This window comes from Zea mays, chromosome 5 (assembly GCF_902167145.1).
Source record: "Zea mays cultivar B73 chromosome 5, Zm-B73-REFERENCE-NAM-5.0, whole genome shotgun sequence".
Lineage (NCBI taxonomy): Eukaryota > Viridiplantae > Streptophyta > Magnoliopsida > Poales > Poaceae > Zea > Zea mays.
This window is the reverse complement of record NC_050100.1, coordinates 220,429,462-220,454,241: the sequence shown is the minus strand read 5'-3', so window position 1 is coordinate 220,454,241 and position 24,780 is coordinate 220,429,462. Positions and strand designations below refer to the sequence as shown.

General features: G+C 53.8%; 1 protein-coding gene across 1 annotated transcript; it reads right to left on the bottom strand.

Moving 5' to 3' along the window:
- Positions 1–22,449: 22,449 nt before the first annotated feature.
- On the bottom strand, positions 22,450–23,318 carry LOC100278778 (uncharacterized). Its single transcript, NM_001165567.2, has one exon. The coding sequence runs from the start codon at positions 23,104–23,106 to the stop codon at positions 22,705–22,707; it is 402 nt and encodes a 133-aa protein (NP_001159039.1). The 5' UTR covers positions 23,107–23,318; the 3' UTR covers positions 22,450–22,704.
- Positions 23,319–24,780: the final 1,462 nt, after the last annotated feature.

Below are 24,780 nucleotides of genomic sequence, written 5' to 3'. Positions count from 1 at the left end.
AGAGACCCGGCCTTTGTGGCCTCCTCAACGGGGAGTAGGTTTGCAAGAACCGAACCTCGGTAAAACAAATCTCCGTGTCTCATTTGCTTATTCGCTTGGGATTTGTTTTTCGCCTTCTCTTGCGGACTCATTTATTATTACTAACGCTAACCCCGGCTTGTAGTTGTGTTTATATTTGTAAATTTCAGTTTCGCCCTATTCACCCCCCCTCTAGGCGACTATCAATTGGTATCAGAACCCGGTGCTTCATTAGAGCCTAACCGCTCGAAGTGATGTCGGGAGATCACGCCAAGAAGGAGATGGAGACCGGCGAAAAGCCCACTACAAGCTACGGGAGCACTTCATCGGAAGAGTCCCGCACCAAAAGGAGGGAGAAGAAGAAGAGCTCCTCCAACAAAGGGAAGGAGAAGAAATCTTCTTCTCACCACAAAGAGAAGAAGGAAAAATCTTCTTCCCACAAGCCGCATCGGAAAGGCGACAAGCACAAGAGGATGAGGAAGGTGGTCTACTACGAGACCGACACTTCATCAACATCGACCTCCGACTCCGATGCGCCCTCCGTCACTTCTAAGCGCCAAGAGCGCAAGAAGTATAGTAAGATCCCTCTACGCTACCCTCGCATTTCCAAACATACACCTTTACTTTCCGTCCCACTAGGCAAACCACCAACTTTTGATGGTGAAGATTACGCTAGGTGGAGCGATTTAATGCGATTTCATCTAATCTCGCTCCACAAAAGCATATGGGATGTTGTTGAGTTTGGTGCGCAGGTACCATCCGTAGGGGATGAAAACTATGATGAGGATGAGGTGGCCCAAATCGAGCACTTCAACTCTCAAGCCACAACCATACTCCTTGCCTCTCTAAGCAAGGAAGAATACAACAAAGTGCAAGGGTTGAAAAATGCAAAGGAGATTTGGGATGTGCTCAAAACTGCGCACGAGGGAGATGAGCTCACCAAGATCACCAAGCGGGAAACGATCGAGGGGGAGCTCGGTCGGTTCCGGCTTCAAAAAGGGGAGGAGCCACAACACATGTACAACCGGCTCAAGACTTTGGTGAACCAAGTGCGCAACCTCGGGAGCAAGAAGTGGGATGACCACGAAGTGGTAAATGTTATTTTAAGATCTCTCATTTTTCTTAATCCCACTCAAGTTCAATTGATTCGTGGTAATCCTAGATATACTAAAATGACCCCCGAGGAAGTTATCGGGCATTTTGTAAGTTTTGAGTGCATGATAGAAGGGTCGAGGAAAATCAACGAGCTTGGCGACTCATCCGAAGCCCAACCCGTTGCATTCAAGGCAACGGAGGAGAAGAAGGAGAAGTCTACACCAAGTAGACAACCAATAGACGCCTCCAAGCTCGACAATGAGGAAATGGCGCTCGTCATCAAGAGCTTCCGCCAAATCCTCAAGCAAAGGAGGGGGAAGGACTACAAGTCCCGCTCCAAGAAGGTTTGCTACAAGTGTGGTAAGCCCGGTCATTATATTGCTAAATGTCCTATGTCTAGTGACAGTGACCGAGGCGACGACAAGAAGGGGAGAAGAAAGGAGAGGAAAAGGTACTACAAGAAGAAGGGCGGCGATGCCCATGTTTGTCGGGAATGGAACTCCGACGAGAGCTCAAGCGACTCCTCCGACGACGAGGACGCCGCCAACATCGCCGTCACCAAGGGACTCCTCTTCCCCAACGTCGGCCACAAGTGCCTCATGGCAAAGGACGGCAAAAAGAAGGTTAAATCTAAATCCTCCACTAAATATGAATCCTCTAGTGATGACAATGCTAGTGATGAGGAAGATAATTTGCGTTCCCTTTTTGCCAACCTCAACATAGCTCAAAAAGAAAAATTAAATGAATTAGTTAGTGCTATTCATGAAAAGGATGACCTTTTGGACTCCCAAGAGGATTGTCTAATTAAAGAAAACAAGAAACATGTTAAGGTTAAAAAGGCTTATGCTCTAGAAGTAGAAAAATGTGAAAAATTGTCTAGTGAGCTAAGCACATGCTGTGAGATGATTGACAACCTTAGAAATGAAAATGCTATTTTAAATGCTAAGGTTGATTCACATGTTTGTAATGTTTCAATTCCCAATCTTAGAGATGATAATATTGACTTGCTTGCTAAGATTGATGAATTAAATGTATCTCTTGCTAGTCTTAGATTAGAGAATGAAAATTTGATTGCTAAGGCTAGAGATTTTGATGTTTGCAATACTACCATTTCCGACCTTAGAACTAAGAATGAAATGTTGCATGCTAAGGTTGTAGAACTTAAATCTTGCAAACCCTCTACATCTAATGTTGAGCATGTATCTATTTGTACTAGATGTAGAAATGTTGATATTGATGCTATTCATGATCACATGACTTTAATTAAGCAACAAAATGATCATATAGCTAAACTAGATGCTAAAATTGCCGAGCACAACTTAGAAAATGAGAAATTTAAATTTGCTCGTAGCATGCTTTATAATGGGAGACGCCCTGGCATCAAGGATGGCATTGGCTTCCAAAGGGGAGACAATGTCAAACTTAATGCCCCTCCAAAGAACTTATCTAACTTTGTTAAGGGCAAGGCTTCCATGCCTCAGGACAACGAGGGTTACATTTTGTACCCTGCCGGCTATCCTGAGAGCAAAATTAGAAAGATTCATTCTAGGAAGTCTCACTCTGGCCCTAATCATGCTTATATGTATAAGGGTGAGACATCTAGTGTTAGGCAACCAACCCATGCTAAGTTGCCTAAGAAGAAAATTCCTAATGCATCAAATGAGCATGCCATTTCATTTAAAACTTTTGATGCATCTTATGTGCTTACTAGCAAATCCGGCAAGGTAGTTGCCAAATTTGTTGGGGGCAAACACAAGGGCTCCAAGACTTGTGTTTGGGTACCCAAAGTTCTTGTATCTAATGCCAAAGGACCCAAAACAGTTTGGGTACCTAAAGTCAAGAACTAAATTTGTTTTGTAGGTTTATGCATCCGGGGGCTCAAGTTGGATACTCGACAGCGGGTGCACAAACCACATGACCGGGGAGAAAAGGATGTTCTCCTCATATGAGAAAAACAAAGATCCCCAACGAGCTATCACATTCGGGGATGGAAATCAAGGGTTGGTCAAAGGTTTGGGTAAAATTGCTATTTCACCTGACCATTCCATTTCCAATGTTTTTCTTGTTGATTCATTAGATTACAACTTGCTTTCTGTTTCTCAATTATGTCAAATGGGCTACAACTGTCTTTTTACTGATGTAGGTGTCACTGTCTTTAGAAGAAGTGATGATTCAATAGCATTTAAGGGAGTGTTGGAGGGTCAGCTATACCTGGTAGATTTTGATAGAGCTGAACTCGACACTTGCTTAATTGCTAAGACTAACATGGGTTGGCTCTGGCACCGCCGACTAGCCCATGTTGGGATGAAGAATCTTCATAAGCTTCTAAAGGGAGAACACATTTTAGGATTAACAAATGTTCATTTTGAGAAAGACAGGATTTGTAGTGCATGTCAGGCGGGGAAGCAAGTTGGAGTCCATCATCCACACAAGAACATTATGACGACCGACAGGCCGCTTGAGCTACTCCACATGGATCTATTCGGCCCGATTGCTTACATAAGCATCGGCGGGAGTAAGTATTGTCTTGTTATTGTGGATGATTATTCTCGCTTCACTTGGGTATTCTTTTTACAGGAAAAATCTCAAACCCAAGAGACCTTAAAGGGATTCTTGAGACGAGCTCAAAATGAGTTCGGCTTAAGGATCAAGAAAATAAGAAGCGACAACGGGACGGAGTTCAAGAACTCTCAAATTGAAGGCTTCCTTGAGGAGGAGGGCATCAAGCATGAGTTCTCCTCTCCCTACACGCCACAACAAAATGGTGTAGTGGAGAGGAAGAATCGAACTCTATTGGACATGGCAAGAACCATGCTTGATGAGTACAAGACACCGGACCGGTTTTGGGCCGAAGCGGTCAACACCGCCTGCTACGCCATCAACCGGTTATATCTTCACCGAATCCTCAAGAAGACATCATATGAACTCCTAACCGGTAAAAAGCCCAACATTTCATATTTTAGAGTTTTTGGTAGCAAATGCTTCATTCTTATTAAAAGAGGTAGAAAATCTAAATTTGCTCCTAAAACTGTAGAAGGCTTTTTACTTGGTTATGACTCAAACACAAGGGCATATAGGGTCTTTAACAAGTCCACTGGACTAGTTGAAGTCTCATGTGACGTTGTGTTTGATGAAACTAACGGCTCTCAAGTAGAGCAAGTTGATCTTGATGAAGTAGGTGAAGAACAGGCTCCATGCATAGCGCTTAGGAACATGTCCATTGGGGATGTGTGTCCTAGGGAATCCGAAGAGCCTCCAAATGCACAAGAACAACCATCCTCCTCCATGCAAGCATCTCCACCAACTCAAAATGAGGATGAGGCTCAAAATGATGAAGAGCAAAATCAAGAAGACGAGCCACCTCAAGATGATAGCAATTATCAAGGGGGAGATACAAATGATCAAGAAAAGGAGGATGAGGAAGAACCAAGACCGCCACACCCAAGAGTCCACCAAGCAATCCAACGAGATCACCCCGTCGACACCATCCTCGGCGACATTCATAAGGGGGTAACTACTCGATCTCGGGTTGCTCATTTTTGTGAACATTACTCTTTTGTTTCCTCTATTGAGCCACACAGGGTAGAGGAAGCTCTCCAAGATTCGGATTGGGTGGTGGCGATGCAAGAGGAGCTCAACAATTTCACGAGGAATGAGGTCTGGCATTTAGTTCCACGTCCTAACCAAAATGTTGTAGGAACCAAATGGGTCTTCCGCAACAAGCAAGATGAGCATGGTGTGGTGACAAGGAACAAAGCTCGACTCGTAGCCAAAGGGTATTCACAAGTTGAAGGTTTGGATTTCGGTGAAACCTATGCACCCGTAGCTAGGCTTGAGTCAATTCGCATATTATTAGCCTATGCTACTTACCATGGCTTCAAGCTTTATCAAATGGACGTGAAGAGTGCCTTCCTCAATGGACCAATCAAGGAAGAGGTCTATGTTGAGCAACCTCCCGGCTTTGAAGACAGTGAGTATCCTAACCATGTTTATAGGCTCTCTAAGGCGCTTTATGGGCTCAAGCAAGCCCCAAGAGCATGGTATGAATGCCTTAGAGATTTCCTTATTGCAAATGGCTTCAAAGTCGGCAAGGCCGATCCTACACTCTTTACTAAAACTCTTGAAAATGACTTGTTTGTATGCCAAATTTATGTTGATGATATTATATTTGGGTCTACTAACGAGTCTACATGTGAAGAGTTTAGTAGGATCATGACACAGAAATTCGAGATGTCGATGATGGGGGAGTTGAAGTATTTTCTAGGATTCCAAGTCAAGCAACTCCAAGAGGGCACCTTCATTAGCCAAACGAAGTACACTCAAGACATTCTTGCTAAGTTTGGGATGAAGGATGCCAAACCCATCAAGACACCCATGGGAACTAATGGGCATCTCGACCTCGACACGGGAGGTAAGTCCGTGGATCAAAAGGTATACCGGTCGATGATTGGTTCATTGCTTTATTTATGTGCATCTCGACCGGACATTATGCTTTCCGTTTGCATGTGTGCAAGATTCCAATCCGACCCTAAGGAATCCCACCTTACGGCCGTAAAACGAATCTTGAGATATTTGGCTTATACCCCTAAGTTTGGGCTTTGGTACCCTCGGGGATCCACATTTGATTTACTTGGTTATTCGGATGCCGATTGGGCGGGGTGCAAAATCAATAGGAAGAGCACATCGGGGACTTGCCAGTTCTTGGGAAGATCCTTGGTGTCTTGGGCTTCAAAGAAGCAAAATTCGGTCGCTCTTTCCACCGCCGAAGCCGAGTACATTGCCGCAGGACATTGTTGCGCGCAATTGCTTTGGATGAGGCAAACCCTACGGGACTACGGTTACAAATTAACCAAAGTCCCTTTGCTATGTGATAATGAGAGTGCAATTAAAATGGCCGACAATCCCGTCGAGCATAGCCGCACTAAGCACATAGCCATTCGGTATCATTTTCTTAGGGATCACCAACAAAAGGGGGATATCGAGATTTCTTACATTAATACTAAAGATCAATTAGCCGATATTTTTACCAAGCCACTTGATGAACAATCTTTTACCAGACTTAGGCATGAGCTCAATATTCTTGATTCTAGAAATTTCTTTTGCTAGCTTGCACACATAGCTCATTTAAATACCTTTGATCATATCTCTTTTATATGCTATGACTAATGTGTTTTCAAGTCGATTTCAAACCAAGTCATAGGTATATTGAAAGGGAATTGGAGTCTTCGGCGAAGACAAAGGCTTCCACTCCGTAACTCATGCTTCGCCATCACTCCGAGCAACTCTCTCTTCTTTGGGGGAGAAATGAGCATCAAGGAAAAGGACTTCATCCTTGGGGGAGAGAGTAAAAGCTCAAACGCAAAAGGACTTCGTCTTTGGTATAATCTTAACTCATTTATTTATGACCAAAGGGGAAGATTGCACTTAGAGGGCTCTAATGATTCCGTTTTTGGCGATTCATGCCAAAAAGGGGGAGAAATGAGCCCAAAGCAAAAGGACCGCACCACCACCACCAAATTCAAAAACTTAGTGCTTTCTAAAAGTCTTTATCATTTGGTATCCTATTGTGTTCAAAAGGGGGAGAAAGTAGTATTTCAAAAATGGTATATCAAAACCCTCTTGAACACTAAGAGGTGGATCTCTTTTAGGGGGAGTTTTGTTTAGTCAAAGGAAAAGCATTTGAAATAGGGGGAGACAATTTCAAATCTTGAAAATGCTTTGCAAACTCTTATTCATGTACCTTTGACTATTTGCAAAAGATCTTTGAAATGGATTTACAAAAAGAATTTGCAAAAACAAAACATGTGGTGCAAACGTGGTCCAAAATGTTATATAAGAAAGAAACATTCCTTGCATATCTTGTAAGTAGTTATATTGGCTCAATTCCAAGTAACCTTTGCACTTACATTATGTAAGCTAGTTCAATTATGCACTTCTATATTTGCTTTGGTTTGTGTTGGCATCAATCACCAAAAAGGGGGAGATTGAAAGGGAATTAGGCTTACACCTAGTTCCTAAATAATTTTGGTGGTTGAATTGCCCAACACAAATATTGGACTGACTAGTTTGCTCTAGTGTATAAGTTATACAGGTGCAAAAGGTTCACATCTAGCCAATAAAAAGACCAAGTGTTGGATTCAACAAAGGAGCAATAAGTCAACCGAGGGCACCTCTGGCTGGAGGCACCGGACTGTCCGGTGTGCACCGGACAGTGTCCGGTGCGCCCGTAGACTTCGTTTTCTACCCTTCGCCAGAGGACTTCGACTTCAACCCTTTGCCCTCGGGAATTCGCGGAGGCCGGCGCGCTATAATTCACCGGACTGTCCGGTGTGCACCGGACATGTCCGGTGCGCCAACGAACCGCGGCCTCCGGAACTCGTCATCCTCGGGTTTTCACGACAGCCGCTCCGCTATAATTCACCGGACTGTCCGGTGTGCACCGGACTGTCCGGTGTGCCAGCGGAGCAACGGCTCTCTGCGGCGCCAACGGCTCTCTGCGCAGCATTAAATGCGCGCGCAGCGCGCGCAGACGTCAGGGCTGCCCATACCGGTGCACCGGACATCAAACAGTGCATGTCCGGTGTGCACCGGACACCCAGGCGGGTCCACATGTCAGAGCTCCAACGGTCAGAATCCAACGGCAACGATGACGTGGCAGGGGGCACCGGACTGTCCGGTGTGCACCGGACTGTCCGGTGCGCCATCGAACAGAGAGCTCCCAGCAACGGCCACATTTGGTGGTTGGGGCTATAAATACCCCAACCACCCCACATTCATTGCCATCCAAGTTTTCCACTTCTCAACTACTACAAGAGCTCTAGGCATTCAATTCTAGACACATTCAAAGAGATCAAATCCTCTCCAATTCCACACAAAACCCTAGTGACTAGTGAGAGTGATTTGCCGTGTTCATTTGAGCTCTTGCGCTTGGATTGCTTCTTTTCTTTCTCACTTGTTCTTGAGATCACAACTCCATTGTAATCAAGGCAAGAGGCACCAATTGTGTGGTGGCCCTTGCGGGGAAGTTTTGTTCCCGGCTTTGATTAGAGAAGAGAAGCTCACTCGGTCCGAGGGACCGTTTGAGAGAGGGAAGGGTTGAAAGAGACCCGGCCTTTGTGGCCTCCTCAACGGGGAGTAGGTTTGCAAGAACCGAACCTCGGTAAAACAAATCTCCGTGTCTCATTTGCTTATTCGCTTGGGATTTGTTTTTCGCCTTCTCTTGCGGACTCATTTATTATTACTAACGCTAACCCCGGCTTGTAGTTGTGTTTATATTTGTAAATTTCAGTTTCGCCCTATTCACCCCCCCTCTAGGCGACTATCAGTTCCCTCATGCGAACTGGCCGTAGCCCGGGTGCACGGTCGGGGCCCAAGCTCTCGGGCTGGTATGTTGACGCTGTCAACGATTTGGCCGGAGCCGGTTTTTGCGAGAGCAGCCCCCGAGCCTCTGCACAGGGCGAGAGGACGATCAGGGTCAGACTCGGCTTTTTACATACGCCCCTTCGTCGCCTTTCCGCAAGGAGGAGGGGGGAGTGCGCCATGTTACCCTCGATGGGCACCGAACATGGTGTCTCCGGTGAGCTGCAAGCGGGTAATCCGAGTGGACGTCCGTGCCCCGTTCGTTGGGGGTCGGCTAGGGGCCCAGAGGCACGCCCAAAAGTACCTGCGGGTGATTTGCCGGACCCGGTCCCCTGGCGACGGGGTCCGAGGGCTCGATGCCTCCCTCCGATGGGATTCCGTTACAAGATCGTTCCCGCTGGTCTCGGAAATGTCCTAGGGTACCTCGGGAGCGCAGCCCGAGCCTTGGTTATGTATCGAACGTACCCCTGGTCATCCCTCGCTCGGTGTCTGAGGCGACTGTGAACCCTTCGGGGGCCAGCCTTCGAACCCCTGATCAGTAATGGGCGCGGAGCCCGAGTAGCCTGAGGCGGCCATGGAGCCCTTCGGGGGGCTGGCCTTCGAACCCCTGACCAGTAGTGGGTGTCGGGCCCACGCGATCTGAGGCGGCTGTTGAACCCTTGGGGGGCCAGCCTTCGAACCCCTGATCAGTAATGGGGGGCTCGGAGCCCGGTTCCTTCGCGGAGAAGGATCCCTTTCGGGGTATCCCCCTTCCCCGGTCCCTGTTGCAAGAGATAGAGAAAGAGGAAAACGGAAAAGGATACGAAATCGGACGACGTGACGTACCTTTTCTGAAGCGGTTATTACGGCGAAGGTGAAGCGTCGCGCGCTCCTCCTACCAGAGGCGCCGCGTGTTCCGCCGCGGAGTTAATGCGACGGGGCGAGTGGTTGGCAGGGCGGCCGTTGCGCGCGGGTGATCCGTTCGAGGAACGGGTCACGGGTGCACCGTCTTCACGCCGTGAGAGGAGGCTCTCTTGCTGTCTCAGGATGGGACGTGAGCCTGGCTGACGACGTGACCGCTGCGCCCGCCTGCCTGCCACCGCTATTACTGCCGGCCCACTTTCGGTCGCTTTGACCGACGCGCCAGTCTGGCGCTGTTGGGTCGCCTCGAGTCGTGGCATAGGCTTCGCAACAGAAGAGGCGCGATGGTGGCACAAGTGGCGGTGCGGTTGCTTGCATGCAGCAACTGGCGTGCCGGTTGCTCGACGCGTGGGCCTGGGTTCCAAGCTGGCGTGTCAGAAGTCGGAGAAGCGCGTCCATCTGGCGCGGTTGCATGCCGCCTGCATGGCTGCCCGCCCCTTCTGCCCGTTGGTCTGGGCGAAAATGGGGGGTCGCCTGTAACCGCTGGACGGTCGTGCGCACCATGCGCGGCGGTTTGGCTTCTTCTGCCCTGAGCCGGCTTGCATGACATGCGGGACCCAGCCCCCGAGTCGCAGGGGAGGGCCTTGGAGCGTGTTGGAGAAGACTCGGCCCGCGGCGCCTGGGGGCGCACGTAGGGGGAGTTGCCTTTAAAAGGAGGGAGGCTCCTTTCGTAAGGCAACCATGTCTTCTTCCTCCCTTAAGCGCCGGGTCTTCCCGTCTTCCAAGCCCCCGGATGGGGGATATCCGCCGCCTTTCCGCCTCCTCGTTGGAGGAACGCAACTCCATGGGAGTTGGTACCTCTCAGCCATCGTTCGGCTTCAAGGATTTTCATCAGCCGGCCCGGCCGTACCCCCATGCCGACGATCACCCAGGATGGTGACCGCCGGCTTCTAGGTGGGGAAGAGCAAGTCAGGCTGCGATCTTGGTCCCACCCTCAGCTTCAAGGATGTTCATCATCCCCGCTGGGGCGGGAGCCATGCTGAGCCGGCGCTCTACCTTCCGCGCGGGTCCGCGGGTCGCCCCTTCCCACGGCGTTTGGGGGTGGAGGCGCTCGCTGGCCCTGCGGACGGCGCGGACTTCGATAACGAGGGGCTGAACGACGGCGGGCGTCGTCACCTCCAGCGTGTCGGAGTCGTCGGCCGGGCTTCCGGCGGCCCCTCCTGCCGGAGGGTGGCCGCCGCATCGTGTGCATAGGAGGACCACCCAGGATTCCGCGCGCCGTTAGGGCGGCGTCCGTGTTCTGGGGTGGTCCTGCTTTTGCACTGGGACGGGCGGCGGCGAGCCGGCCATCGGTCTTCTGTGGCTCCGCAGGCCTTCCCCATGGAGTGGGGTCGTTCGTACCTGCGGAGGGGGGAACCGGAGTTCCGTTGGTAGTGGCATCTCGTATGCCAGTGTGTTCGTTCATTGTGGCTGTCGAGGCCTGAACGTGTATGTAATTTTGGCACGGAGCCGTGTTTTTTCCTCATTTCCGAGCACTAAGTCTCGCCTGTTTGATTATCTGAACCGCTTTTACCAAGCATGAGTTGCCCCTGTGCCAAGGTGACGGGTGTGGTATCCGTATCCCGGAGGCGTAGGAATCCCTCGGCCCGTTCGGCCTTGTTATGTGAGGCTCCTCTAGCTTAGTTGAAGAGACCCCTCGGCCGCCCTTTGGTGGATCGAGGCCGGGGGTAGCGATATCAGTATGAACAGAGGCGGAGTTGACTCGAGAATGGGGAACCTGGTTGGCCGGAGCCTAGCCGTGTTGCCCGTCAGCGGAGCCGACGCCCAAGCCGGTCAGTCGAGGCCTCGGATCGGGCTAGCGCCCTTGGAAGCCGGTTGCCCGAGGCCTCAGGGGTAACCGGTTGAGCCGCCTGCTCGGGCCAGATTCCTGGAGGAGCCCCTGGACCTCGGCGCCGCCCGAGGCTGGGTCGGGCTTTGCTGTAGACGTCGTCGATGCCGAGGGTGCTACGGCTCCCTTCGGCGAGAAGACCCGAGCCTGCAGGATCAGATCATCTTGTAGCGTGCGCTTTCTGCGGCCGCCGAGGCCAGAAGAACACGCCCTCGCCGCGCTTGCGAAGCTGCGTCTTTTTTCCTCCTGCTTCGAGCATCTGGACTCTGTCGGTAACAGGGACGTTTGTGTGAGCAAGAGTTGCTTTTCGCGGAAGGGACGAGTGAGGTATCCGTATCCCAGAGGCGTGGGAATCCCTCGGCTCGGTCGGCCTTGCCACTTACGCGTACTTTCACCCGTCCATGAGGCCCTGTCCCCGACTTAGTCGGGAAAGCTCGAAGGACTGCTTCGGCAGGAGAGCTTCCGAACGTGATGACTCGTTCGGTCCACGGAGTCGCTTTACCCGAGCGCAAGTTACTTATCGCAGAAAGGGACGAGTGAGGTATCCGTATCCCGGAGGCGTAGGAGTCCCTCGGCTCGGTCAGCCTTGGCTGCTTACGTGTACCTCGTCGTTTCCAGGATCCGCTTTCCGAAGTAGTCAAGAGGCACGGAAGAATCCCTGCTAAAAAGAGATCCTTTTTCGAGGAAAAATTCGACGCAGAGGGGGTCTCCCCCCTTTTAGCCCCCGAGGGAGGGTCGGGCTTTGCCGGGGCTAGGCCGACCCTTCCTTGACAACTAAACTTTGCGTAGGTGCGAGGTATATGGACAACTTGAAAACATCTTAAGGGTAGAAGCGACGTAGCTGTTTGATGTTCCAAGCGTTGCCGTAGATCTCGCCTTGATTGTTGGCCAGCTTGTATGTTCCGGGCTTCAGAACTTTGGCGACGACGAATGGCCCTTCCCAGGGGGGCGTGAGCTTGTGCCTCCCTCGGGCATCTTGTCGCAGTCGAAGCACCAGGTCGCCCACCTGGAGTTCTCGGGACCGGACCCCTCGGGCGTGGTAGCGTCACAAGGACTGTTGATACCGCGCCGAGTGTAGCAAAGCCCTGTCCCGAGCTTCCTCCAGCTGGTCCAGCGATTCCTCTCGGCTAGCTTGGTTACTTTGTTCGGTGTATGCCCTCGCCCTCGGGGAGCCGTATTCCAGGTCAGTGGGCAAGATAGCTTCAGCCCCGTAGACCAGGAAAAACGGCGTGAAGCCCGTGGCACGACTCGGCGTCGTCCTTAGGCTCCAGACCACCGAGGGGAGTTCCTTCATCCATCGCCTGCCGAACTTGTTGAGGTCGTTGTAGATCCGAGGCTTGAGCCCTTGTAGAATCATGCCGTTGGCACGCTCTACTTGCCCATTCGACATGGGATGAGCCACGGCGGCCCAGTCCACCCGGATATGGTGATCCTCGCAAAAATCCAAGAATTTTTTGCCGGTGAACTGGGTGCCATTGTCGGTGATGATGGAGTTTGGGACCCCGAAGCGATGGATGATGTTGGTGAAGAATGCCACCGCCTGCTCGGACCTGATGCTGTTCAGAGGTCGGACCTCGATCCACTTGGAGAATTTGTCGATGGCGACCAGCAGGTGCGTGTAGCTCCCGGGCGCCTTCTGCAAGGGGCCGACGAGGTCCAGACCCCATACAGCGAAGGGCCAGGTGATGGGTATTGTCTGCAGAGCCTGAGCGGGCAGGTGTGTCTGCTTCGCATAGAATTGGCACCCTTCGCAGGTGCGGACAATTCTAGTGGCGTCAGCCACCGCCGTTGGCCAGTAGAAGCCTTGCCGGAAAGCATTTCCAACAAGGGCTCGGGGTGCTGCGTGGTGGCCGCAAGCCCCCGAGTGTACTTCTTGCAGCAGTTCCCGACCTTCGGCGATGGAGATGCATCGCTGGAGGATGCCCGAGGGGCTGCGATGGTAGAGCTCCTCTTTGTCGCCCAGCAAGACGAATGACTTGGCGCGTCGCGCTACCCGCCGAGCCTCGACTTGGTCGAGGGGTAGCTCTCCTCGACGGAGATATTGCAGGTACGGGGCCTGCCAATCTTGGTCTGGCGTGGCCCCGCTCTGCTCTTCCTCGATGTTCAATGCCCCGCCCTCGGGGGCCGAGGGTACCTCGGGCCGGCCCGAGGTTACCTCGGGCTGAGCCGAGGGTACCTCGGGCTGAGCCGAGGGTACCTCGGGCCGAGCCGAGGGTATCTCGGGCTGAGCCGAGGGTACCTCGGGCTCGGGCGCGTCGTCGAGCTTGACGGAGGGTTGATGCAGGTCCCGGGAGAAGACGTCCGGGGGGACTGTCGTTCGCCCCGAGGCTATCTTCGCCAGCTCGTCTGCGGTTTCGTTGTAGCGCCGAGCGATGTGGTTGAGCTCGAGCCCGAAGAACTTGTCTTCCAGGCGCCGAACCTCATCGCAGTAGGCCTCCATCTTCGGGTCGCGGCAGTGGGAGTTCTTCATGACTTGGTCGATGACGAGCTGCGAATCACCGCGGGCGTCGAGGCGTCTGACCCCTAGCTCGATGGCGATCCGCAATCCGTTGACCAGAGCTTCGTACTCGGCCACATTGTTGGACGCCGGGAAGTGGAGGCGCAGCACGTAGCGCAAGTGCTTTCCGAGGGGCGAGATGAAGAGCAGGCCCGCACCGGCCCCCGTCTTCATCAGCGACCCATCGAAAAACATGGTCCAGAGCTCCGGTTGGATCGGAGTCGTTGGTAGTTGGGTATCGACCCATTCGGCCATGAAATCCGCCAACACTTGGGACTTGATGGCCTTCCGAGGGGCGAACGAGATCGTTTCGCCCATGATCTCCACCGCCCACTTTGCGATTCTGCCCGAGGCCTCTCGGCACTGGATGATCTCCCCCAGGGGGAAGGATGACACCACAGTCACCGGATGGGACTCGAAGTAGTGTCGTAGCTTCCGCCTTGTCAGGATCACAGCGTACAGCAGCTTTTGAACTTGTGGGTAGCGGATCTTGGTCTCGGACAGCACTTCGCTGATGAAGTAGACCGGCCTCTGAACGGGCAATGTATGCCCTTCCTCCTGCCTTTCGACCACAATCGCGGCGCTAACCACCTGAGTGGTCGCGGCAACGTAGACCAAGAGGACTTCTCCGTCCGCCGGCGGCACCAAGACCGGCGCCTTTGTAAGGAGTGCCTTCAGGTTGTCGAGGGCTTCCTCGGCCTCTGGGGTCCAAGCGAAACATTCGGCCTTCCTTAAGAGGCGGTACAGAGGCAGACCTCTTTCGCCGAGGCGTGAGATGAAGCGGCTCAGGGCCGCGAGGCATCCCATGACCCTTTGTACCCCTTTTAAGTCCTTGATGGGTCCCATGCTGGTGACGGTCGCGATCTTCTCCGGGTTGGCCTCGATGCCTCGCTCGGAGACGATGAAACCTAGGAGCATGCCTCGGGGCACCCCGAAGACACACTTCTCAGGATTAAGCTTGACTTCTTTCGCCTTGAGACACCGGAATGTCACTTCAAGGTCGGAGAGGAGGTCGGAAGCCTTCCGAGTCTTGACTATGATGTCATCGACGTAGGCCTCGACCGTGCGACCGATGTGTTCGCCGAACACATGGTTCATGCACCGCTGGTACGTCGCACCTGCATTCCTCAAGCCGAACGGCATGGTGACATAGCAGTACATGCCGAACGGCGTGATGAAAGAAGTCGCGAGCTGGTCGGACTCTTTCATTCGGATCTGGTGATACCCTGAGTAGGCATCGAGGAAGGACAGGGTTTCGCACCCAGCAGTGGAATCCACGATTTGGTCGATGCGAGGCAGAGGGTAGGGAACCTTCGGACATGCTTTGTTGAGACCAGTGTAGTCTACACACATCCGCCATTTCCCCCCTTTCTTCCTCACAAGCACAGGGTTGGCAAGCCATTCGGGATGGAATACCTCTTTGATGAACCCTGCCGCCATTAGCTTGTGGATCTCTTCGCCAATCGCTCTGCGCTTCTCCTCGTCGAATCGGCACAGAGGCTGTCTGACGGGTCGGGCTCCGGCCCGAATATCCAGCGAGTGCTCGGCGACATCCCTCGGTATGCCGGGCATGTCCGAGGGACTCCACGCAAAGACGTCGGCGTTCGCGCGGAGAAAGTCGACGAGCACTGCTTCCTATTTGGGGTCGAGCCCGGAGCCGATCCGGATCTGCTTGGTGGTGTCGCCACTGGGGTCGAGGGGGACAGCCTTGACCGTCTCCGCTGGCTCGAAGTTGCCGGCATGGCGCTTCACGTCTGGGACCTCCTTGGAGAGGTTCTCCAGGTCGGCGATGAGGGCCTCGGACTCGGCGAGGGCCTCGGCGTACTCCACGCACTCCACGTCGCATTCGAACGCGTGTTTGTACGTGGGGCCGACAGTGATGACCCCGTTGGGGCCCGGCATCTTGAGCTTCAGGTAGGTGTAGTTGGGGACGGCCATGAACTTCGCGTAGCATGGCCTCCCTAGCACGGCGTGGTAGGTTCCTCGGAACCCGACCACTTCGAACGTTAGGGTCTCCCTTCGGAAGTTGGAGGGTGTCCCGAAGCAGACTGGGAGGTCGAGTCGCCCGAGGGGCTGGACGCGCTTCCCAGGGATGATCCCGTGGAAGGGCGCTGCGCCTGCTCGGACGGAGGACGGATCGACGCGCAGGAGCTTGAGGGTCTCGGCGTAGATGATGTTGAGGCAGCTGCCCCCGTCCATCAGGACCTTGGTGAGCCTGACATCGCCGACAACGGGGTCGACGACGAGTGGGTATTTCCCCGGGCTTGGCACATGGTCGGGGTGGTCGGCCCGGTCGAAAGTGATGGGCTTGTCGGACCAGTCTAGGTAGACTAGCGCCGCCACCTTCACCGAGCAGACCTCCCGGCGCTCTTGCTTGCGGTGCCGAGCCGAGGTACTCGCCGCATGCCCTCCATAGATCATGTAGCAGTCGCGGACCTCGGGGAACCCCCCTGCTGGGTGATCTTCGTTCTTGTCGTCGTCGTGGGTCCTGCCACCCTCGGCGGGTGGCCCGGCCCTGTGGAAATGACGCCGAAGCATAACGCACTCCTCGAGGGTGTGCTTGACGGGCCCCTGATGGTAGGGGCACGGCTCCTTGAGCATCTTGTCGAAGAGGTTTGCACCTCCGGGGGGCTTCCGAGGGTTCTTATACTCGGCGGCGGCGACAAGGTCCGCGTCGGCGGCGTCGTGTTTCGATTGCGACTTCTTCTTGCCTTTCTTCTTGGCGCCGCGCGGAGCAGACGCCTCGGGGGCTTCTTCCGATGGGCGGCCCTGGGGCTGCTTGTCCTTTCGGAAGATAGCCTCGACTGCCTCCTGGCCAGAGGCGAACTTGGTGGCGATGTCCATCAGCTCGCTCGCCCTGGTGGGGGTTTTGCGACCCAGCTTGCTCACCAGGTCGCGGCAAGTGGTGCCGGCGAGGAACGCGCCGATGACATCCGAGTCGGTGATGTTGGGCAGCTCGGTGCGCTGCTTCGAGAATCGCCGGATGTAGTCCCGGAGCGACTCCCCCGGCTGTTGCCGGCAGCTTCGAAGGTCCCAGGAATTCCCGGGGCGCACGTATGTGCCCTGGAAATTGCCAGCGAAGGCTTGGACCAAGTCGTCCCAGTTGGAAATCTGCCCCGGAGGCAGGTGCTCCAACCAGGCACGAGCAGTGTCGGAGAGGAACAGGGGAGGTTGCGGATGATGAGGTTGTCGTCGTCCGTTCCACCCAGTTGGCAGGCAAGGCGGTAGTCCGCGAGCCACAGCTCCGGTCTCGTTTCCCCCGAGTACTTTACGATAGTAGTCGGGGGTCGGAACCGGGTCGGGAATGGCGCCCGTCGGATGGCCCGACTGAAAGCCTGCGGACCGGGTGGTTCGGGCGAAGGACTCCGATCCTCCCCGCTGTCGTAACGTCCCCCACGCCTGGGGTGATAGCCTCGGCGCACCCTTTCGTCGAGGTGAGCCCGACGGTCGCGTCGATGGTGCTCGTTGCCGAGGTGGCCCGGGGCCGCAGGCGCGGTGTTGCGCGTGCGCCCGGTGTAGACCGAGGCTTCCCGCATGAATCGGGAAGTCGCGGCATGAGGTTCCGAGGGATATCCTTGCCTTCGGGATGCAGTGCTCTCGGCCCGCCGGGCCGCGGCGCCTTCCAGGAGATTCTTGAGTTCTCCCTGGATTCGCCGACCCTCGGTGGTTGACGGCTCCGGCATCGCGCGGATGAGCATTGCTGCGGTTGCCAGGTTCTGACCGACCCCGCTGGATGCGGGCGGCGGCCTGATCCTGACGTCGTTGGCGACGCGGTGCTGGAGACCTTGGGGCAGATGACGTATTTCTCCGGCCAGGGGTTGGCCCACCCATGCCTGTCCGACGTCCCGACGGATCGGCTCAAGCGCTCCCGTTCCCTCGTTGAGCCTGGCCTGCGCCTCGCGGACTTGCTCGAGTTGTGGGTCGTAACCCCCCGCCGGAGCAGGGACCACAGCTAGCTCCCGTGGGATGTCGGCGCGAGGCACCGGCCTAGGGAGATCACCATCCTCCGGCATGCCAAGATGGTTGCCTTCGGTGGGATTCCCTAGCTCGACGTGGAAACATTCGCGGCTTGGGCCGCAGCTCTCGTCGCCAAGGCTGCGGCTTCCATCGGAACAGTCGGACAGACAGTAGTCACATGCGGCCATGAAGTCCCGCACGGCACTGGGGTTGCCAAGTCCGGAGAAATCCCAACCGATGCTGGGGTCGTTATCTTCCTCGGACCCAGAGGGCCCGTAGGTCGAGACGTCCGTCAGTCGGTCCCAAGGCGACCGCATACAGAACCTCAGTGGGGTTGCACTCGCCTCAATGAGAGCGCCCGCCAAATCGAGGTCGTTTGGCGGGTGGAGGCCGAGTCGAAATGACGCAAGATGGGAGTTAGTCGTTACCTTTTGGTCGACGAGGAGCGACGTAGTCACATCGGGGACTGGTTGCGCCGTCATCTCTGGTTCGAGGGCGACGTCCTGCAGGCTTTCCGCGAGCGCGCCGGCGTCGTCTTCTTGCTCAGGGTCAGCGTGCCGCGGGGGGACGGCGCTCGCCTCCGTCTCGAACACGAGGTCGACGTCCGGCGTGCCTTCCGTCGGGGCGTCGGGGGCGTCGATTCGCTCGACGGCTGACGAAGCGCGGCCTTCCGTCTGGCCTTGACGGCTCCGCCTTCCCCTCCGTTGGCGGGGGAGAGAACGGAGCAAGCCCGAATATAGCTCTTCCACCACGCGGGGAAGATGTCGTCGATTCCGCCGCCGGCGGGCGGGTTGTCGGCCGCCATTGTCGTGGTCGCACGGCGGTGGAAGAAGTATCATGTCGTAGCTGCCGTCGAAGGACATGAACTCGAGAGCCCCGAAACGAAGCACCGTCCCGGGCCGGAGAGGTTGCTGGAGACTGCCCATCTGGAGCTTGACGGGGAGCTATTCGTCAGCACGCAGCAGGCCCCTACCTGGCGCGCCAACTGTCGGCGTTTCGAGACAGGGGGGTCCCTAAGCCGACGAGTGAGTGTGCTGCGTGCCCCAGCCCAGATGGGTCGAGCGCGTGGGCGAGCGCGGAGGGGGGAGAGGCGAGGCGGCCGGAGCCGAACGTGAGAGAGATGGAAGTCCCACGGCCTTCGTGTTCGTCCCGCGCCCAGGTCGGGTGCGCTTGCAGTAGGGGGGTTACAAGCGTCCACGCGGGTGAGGGAAGCGAGCGGCCCCAAGAGAGCGCCTGTCCCGTCCTCGGTCCCGCGCGGCCAACCTTCTCTGAGAAGGCCCTGGTCCTTCGTTTTATAGTCGTAAGGAGAGGACCCAGGTGTACAATGGGGATGTAGCAGAGTGCTACGTGTCTAGCGGAGGGAGAGCTAGCGCCCTAGGTACATGCCGATGTGGCAGCCGGAGAGATCTAGGCATCCTGCTGGCGTGATGTCGTGGCTATCGGAGGTGCGGCGGAGCCTGATGGAGGGACAGCTGTTGGAGCGGTCGAGTCCCTGCTGACGTTGTCCTGCTTCCGTAAGAGAGCTGGGGACCGCCGTCGTCATAGAGCTTGTGGAGCGCCATCATTGCCCCTCTGGCGGAGCTAACCGGACGAGACGCCGGTCTTGTTCTCCGTGACCCGAGTCGATTCGGGGTAGGATGATGATGACGTCTCCTGTTGACGTGGCGGTCTGTGCTCTAGGCAGGGCGACGTGGGGTTTCCTCCGAAGCCGAGGTTGAGTCTTGCCTTCAGTTGCCGTGGCCGAGCCCAAGCCAAGGGGTCGGGCGAGGCGGAGGTCGTTCGGCCGAGGCCAGGGCGGAGTCCGAGCCCTGGGGTCGGGCGGAGCGGGGTTTGTCGTCTTCCGGGTCTTAGCCCGAGTCCGAGCCCTGGGGTCGGGCGGAGCGGAGTTCACCGTCTTCCGGGTCTTAGCCCGAGTCCGAGCCCTGGGGTCGGGCGGAGCGGAGTTCGCCGTCTTCCGGGTCTTAGCCCGAGTCCGAGCCCTGGGGTCGGGCGGAGCGGAGTTCGCCGTCTTCCGGGTCTTAGCCCGAGTCCGAGCCCTTGGGTCGGGCGGAGCGGAGTTCGCCGTCTTCCGGGTCTTAGCCCGAGTCCGAGCCCTGGGGTCGGGCGGAGCGGAGTTCGCCGTCTTCCGGGTCTTAGCCCGAGTCCGAGCCCTGGGGTCGGGCGGAGCGGAGTTCGTCGTGGCGCCCTTGGCAAGGCCTGATTGCCTGTCAGACTCACTATGTCGAGTGGCACTGCAGTCGGAGTGGCGCAGGTGGCGCTGTCCTTCTGTCAGACTGGCCAGTGGAGCGGTGGAGTGACGGCGGTCACCTCGGCTCTGCCGGGGGCGCGTGTCAGGATAGAGGTGTCAGGCCACCTTTGCGTTAAATGCCCCTGCAATTTGGTCAGTCGGTGTGGTGATTTAGTCAAGGTTGCTTCTGAGCGAAGCCAAGGCCTTGGGCAAGCCGGTGATGTGTCCGCCATAAAAAGGGGGCCTCGGGCGAGACGGAAGTCTCTCGAGGTCGGCTGCCTTCGGCCGAGGCTAGGCTCGGGTGAAGCGTGATCGAGTCACTCGTGTGGACTGATCCCTGACTTAATCGTGCCCATCAGGCCTTTGCAGCTTTATGCTGATGGGGGTTACCAGCTGAGAATTAGGCGTCTTGAGGGTACCCCTAATTATGGTCCCCGACACCATGGATCAGACTTGTGAGTCATTTTCATAAACCAACGCCAAGCATGAATCCATGTTTCCTACTTCAAACCCCGAACAAACTCCATGAGCAGGAGGCATTCGTGTTGTCGTCGCTCATCGATGACGAGAAGAAGCTTGGCGACTGTCAGTTCGACCTCTAAAAGCAGTCTTACGTGGTCGCATGCGCCGCTATGTACGACAAGCTCCCGCGAAGCCGCCGCTTGGACGCGGTCCAGAGCAGCTGCACCGCGCTGTCCATCGTTAAGCAGGGGAGCCTCATGGTTGTCGCCAACGTCGACGACTCTCGGGTTGTTCTGGACACCGTATCCGACGACGACGCCATCACGCCGTCCAGCTCATCGTCCACCTGAAGCCCAACCTGTCACGTAAGTCGCTACTGACCGGACATGAATTCTTGTGCACCGGGACGATGGACGTTGCTGACGTTGTGTGAGTGTCCTCGAACATGATGTATGTAGTGGAATAGCGCATTCGGTGGTGCAATGGCCAGGGGTAATACCTCGCTGATGAGCCCGGGGTGCACTTCGTTTGGCAGCCCAACCAAGAGTCATCGGTACTCGTCATGTCGCGTGCGTTCGACGACTACTATATCGAGGATTGTGTCGTCATCTTGGCGCCGGAGGTGACACAGAGGAGGATCGACAACAGTGACCAGTTTGTCATCCTCGCCACCGTCAGGGTAGCTTTTATGTCGGCCTACCTTTAATTCTCTTCGTAAACACATACACACTTACCTTTTTGTTTAAGCAAGAGCATATGGTGGTGCGTGTCTCATGACTAACGATGTACAAGAGAATTTTTCCGGCATGTGTGGAACGTGCTCGTGCTCTCCAATGATGAGACCATATAAATCGTGGCATATATCGAAGTCTGCATGATACTGATGGTTGCAATGTAGTGGTGAAATAACTAGATTAAAATAACAAAATTTATGTATGGCTAGGATCACAAATTGATTATGAAACATTTTCTCATAACAATATAACACAGGTTTTGTATATAAGTTATCATAGTATACTGGTATTATATATTCCCGTTGCAACGCACGGACATCCAGCTAGTTGAACCTGATTCTAGCAGAAGCAAGGAAATGATGTGGTTTGTTAGACTCCCTGCTTATTGGTAGAGTATGTGTCACGTCACTTGATGTTTTTGGCAGATAAAAATGAGAAGAATCTTCTCCTTCCCTTCTAGCTCGATCCCTCGATCGAGTCCGTTTTGAGTCTTGACGTCGTTCGTTCCTCTTGGTGTATTAGGTGTTGCAGTTGTATTATTAAAACTCTTTCCGATCCGATCCTATCTACCCTACCCCCAAGTTTTAGGAAATAAAAAAAGGCAAATGATATCTTCTCTTTTTCATAAGACTTTGTTTGAGTACTCTATTATTTAAGATATTCTATTATTTACCTCGATTCACATGTATTAAGCTGGATTGACACTTCACACTTCAGCACATGTGGATTGTGAAGTACCCAACCAAGACCTAAGACGGCTGGTTTTATCAACAAATTCTATTCCTAGCTAGTGGTCAGGCCATATACATAGCTGATAGCTCACCAAGACATGACGAGCCACAGGAAGGGTCTTTCTCTTTCAAACGAAAGATGCCAACCCGCCAAATGTCTCTCTTGTCGGTTGTAATCCCCTCTAGTTAAATTCTCTGAATTGAAATAAATTTCCAAGTAAATCGTACCGCTGGTCACCTCTAAAAAAAAGAGTAAAAACCTGCATTTTAATTTCCCGTTCGCCCCTGTTATTTCGCACCCATCATCGCCTCCTCAGTGATCTGTGGACGCTGTGTCTGATTTCAAATTTATTATCAGAAAAAAAAACTATACAACATATGAAAAACTTCATCACGTAAGTAATCAGTCACATGCTAGGACAACAAGAAAAGGAGAGCGTCTGTGTAGTACTGGGCGGCGTACAATGCGCCTGTTTCTGTTTCAAATCTGTGTACGTATTATTCCTGTGTAGGACAAGAAGGGGGAAAAAAAGAACGAGAGCGTTTCTTCGAGTAGTTCGTAGCGTGCGATTGATGACTCCTTTTTTCTTCTTTCTGTTGTTTAGAAGAAAAAAATTATCAACCCATAATAGAAACGTATAGGAAATATGCATTATTATACTTATTAGTACCAAACAAATCTGAATCGAGGAGTTGTATTTCTTTGTTTGTTTGTGTACTCTTTTCTAATTCTTGATTGAGAGATCGATCCAGAAAAAAGATGCCATACGGTAGAGACGATGCAGATGGACAAGAAAACGATAGCAATCGAGATTGTCCTCTATACAAGCAGACCACCATACGGGCTCGTCGTATGGAGTGCATGCAGACGGCGGGCGTGCGAGTGCGAGCTCTCATCAGAGGCCGACGGCGACGACCGGCGCGAACGCGGTGCCGAAGGCGCAGTCGGCGGCACCGGCCGGCCCGCGGAGGGAGCCGATGGCGGCGGCGCCCTCGAGGAGGTCGTTGATCGCCGTGGCGTAGTAGGCGCGCAGCCGCCGCAGCGTGCGCCTGTACAGCACGGCCAGCCACCGCATCCGGAGCCGCCGGATCGCGCCGAAGAGCCTCCTCTTCCCACCGAGCCTCGCCACCGCCACCTTCTTCTTCTTTTTCTTTAGCCCCGCCGGCACCGGCGGCGACGGCGACGCTCCACCCGCCGCTCTGCTGGCCACCAGTCTCCGCGGCACCCGGAAGGACATCATCGGCCGACGCGGGGTGACGCGGGCCGCCGCCGGAGCGAGCTGCTGCTCTCCCCCCATCAGATCGATATGACTGCTCGATCTCCTCTCCCGGCCGCTTGGCTGTGCCTGGGCAAGGCAAGGAGCCAAGGAGGGCTAGCTAGCTATGTGAGAGCTAATAGACAATGGCATGTGAATATGTGATGCTAATAGACAATGGCTATACTGTTAAAGCACTCAAATAAACTTTGCATAGCATTGTTTATAGCTTGCGTGGATGTGGCTACCCTACCCTGCTCTCGGGAAATGCTAAGGTCAGAGATGGGACGGCGCCGTGCTATATACTATTGATTATAGATGTTCAATAATCACGAGGTCCGCGAGCCCGTTGTTTGGGCCCGGTCCGAGTCCGGCACGATCCGGTTCTATACGGGTCCGGGCCGGCACGAATAAGCGGGCCGGGCTTGGAAAAGAAATAGGTACGGTGGGCTAGCCTGGCACGGCTCGTTTACCTCTAAGTCCATTAAACCTGCTTCTTTTACACTAACATGCTTACCGGTCCGCTTAGCCCGCTTTTTTCGTGCTAAACGCCCAGCCCGTTTAGACTCGTTACGGGTCGGGCTCGGACAGGGAATCGAGCCCGCGGGCTTAGAAGGCCCATCCCATTTTTCTAACCGTGACTGTCGGGCCAGGCCCAAAACGAACCGAGCTTCAATTCACCGGGCTCGGCCCGGCGACCCGTTTGGTCATCCCTACTGCTGATACTCTAGTATCAGCCTGCTATTACCAGCTCAATAAGCAAGCAAGAAATTAATAAAACTATACAAGCATCTTGCTTAAACAAGCAGGAGTTAGCTAGTTTAGTTTAGTTTTTTTCTTTTCGAGAAAATGAAGCTAGTAGCGTCCACCGTGGCCGTGTTTCCCATACTTAAATAAATAAAAACTAAAATTATACATAAATAAATGATTCAATTTTGGTTGTCGATTTTAAACATGTATTTACACTTGATCATCCACCGGAGCAGAATACACATATCTTTATAGTTTATACTCTGTTCATATTTACAAATATTTAAAAGATTGTGTTCATTTAATGTTAGGTTGTGGTTTACATGCACCGAGCTGTCATGTCAACTAGCGCTACAAACCGGGGAAAAACATGAACTACACATTCAATCTAATCGAATCAGATACAGATGAATATTACTCGTTGTATATTTATTTTATTTTATTCCGAATTCAGATGGATAAATATTATCAAGTTGTGTCGGATAAGATTTAAACGGGCATCAGTATTTTAGATATCCAACTTTGATTATACGAATATAGATATAGATAGGAAACATATCGAATACTGAATACCTAGACTCTGATATGGAAATGATAGGCTAAAATAACCCTGTCATAGGCCTTCTTGCCAGATCGACCTAATCCTCCGACTTTTGTCCTCCTTCTTGTCTCAGTCCCTTTTCATCTATCCATCCGATTCTATTCTTCCCGACGCCATCCAAATCAGTATGTCCTGATGCCCCGTTCCTACCACCTCCCCTTCTGAACACGTCGCCGCCTAACCTTGTCCCTTTCTGTGAATCATCTAGGCCCCTTTGGTAATGTTTTGGTAATTAATGACAACTGTTTGTGGACTAACGATTCTTGGAGAAATAAGAATGCAGGGTTGGACCACATAGAACAGGAAATGTTGAAGAATCATACGCATTGGTTGTGGATCAGATGAAGGGAAAGGTATAATATAGG

Coding starts and splice junctions, on each gene's coding strand:
- LOC100278778 (NM_001165567.2), bottom strand. CDS start 23,106: ATGGGGGGAGAGCAGCAGCTCGCTCCGGCGGCGGCCCGCGTCACCCCG.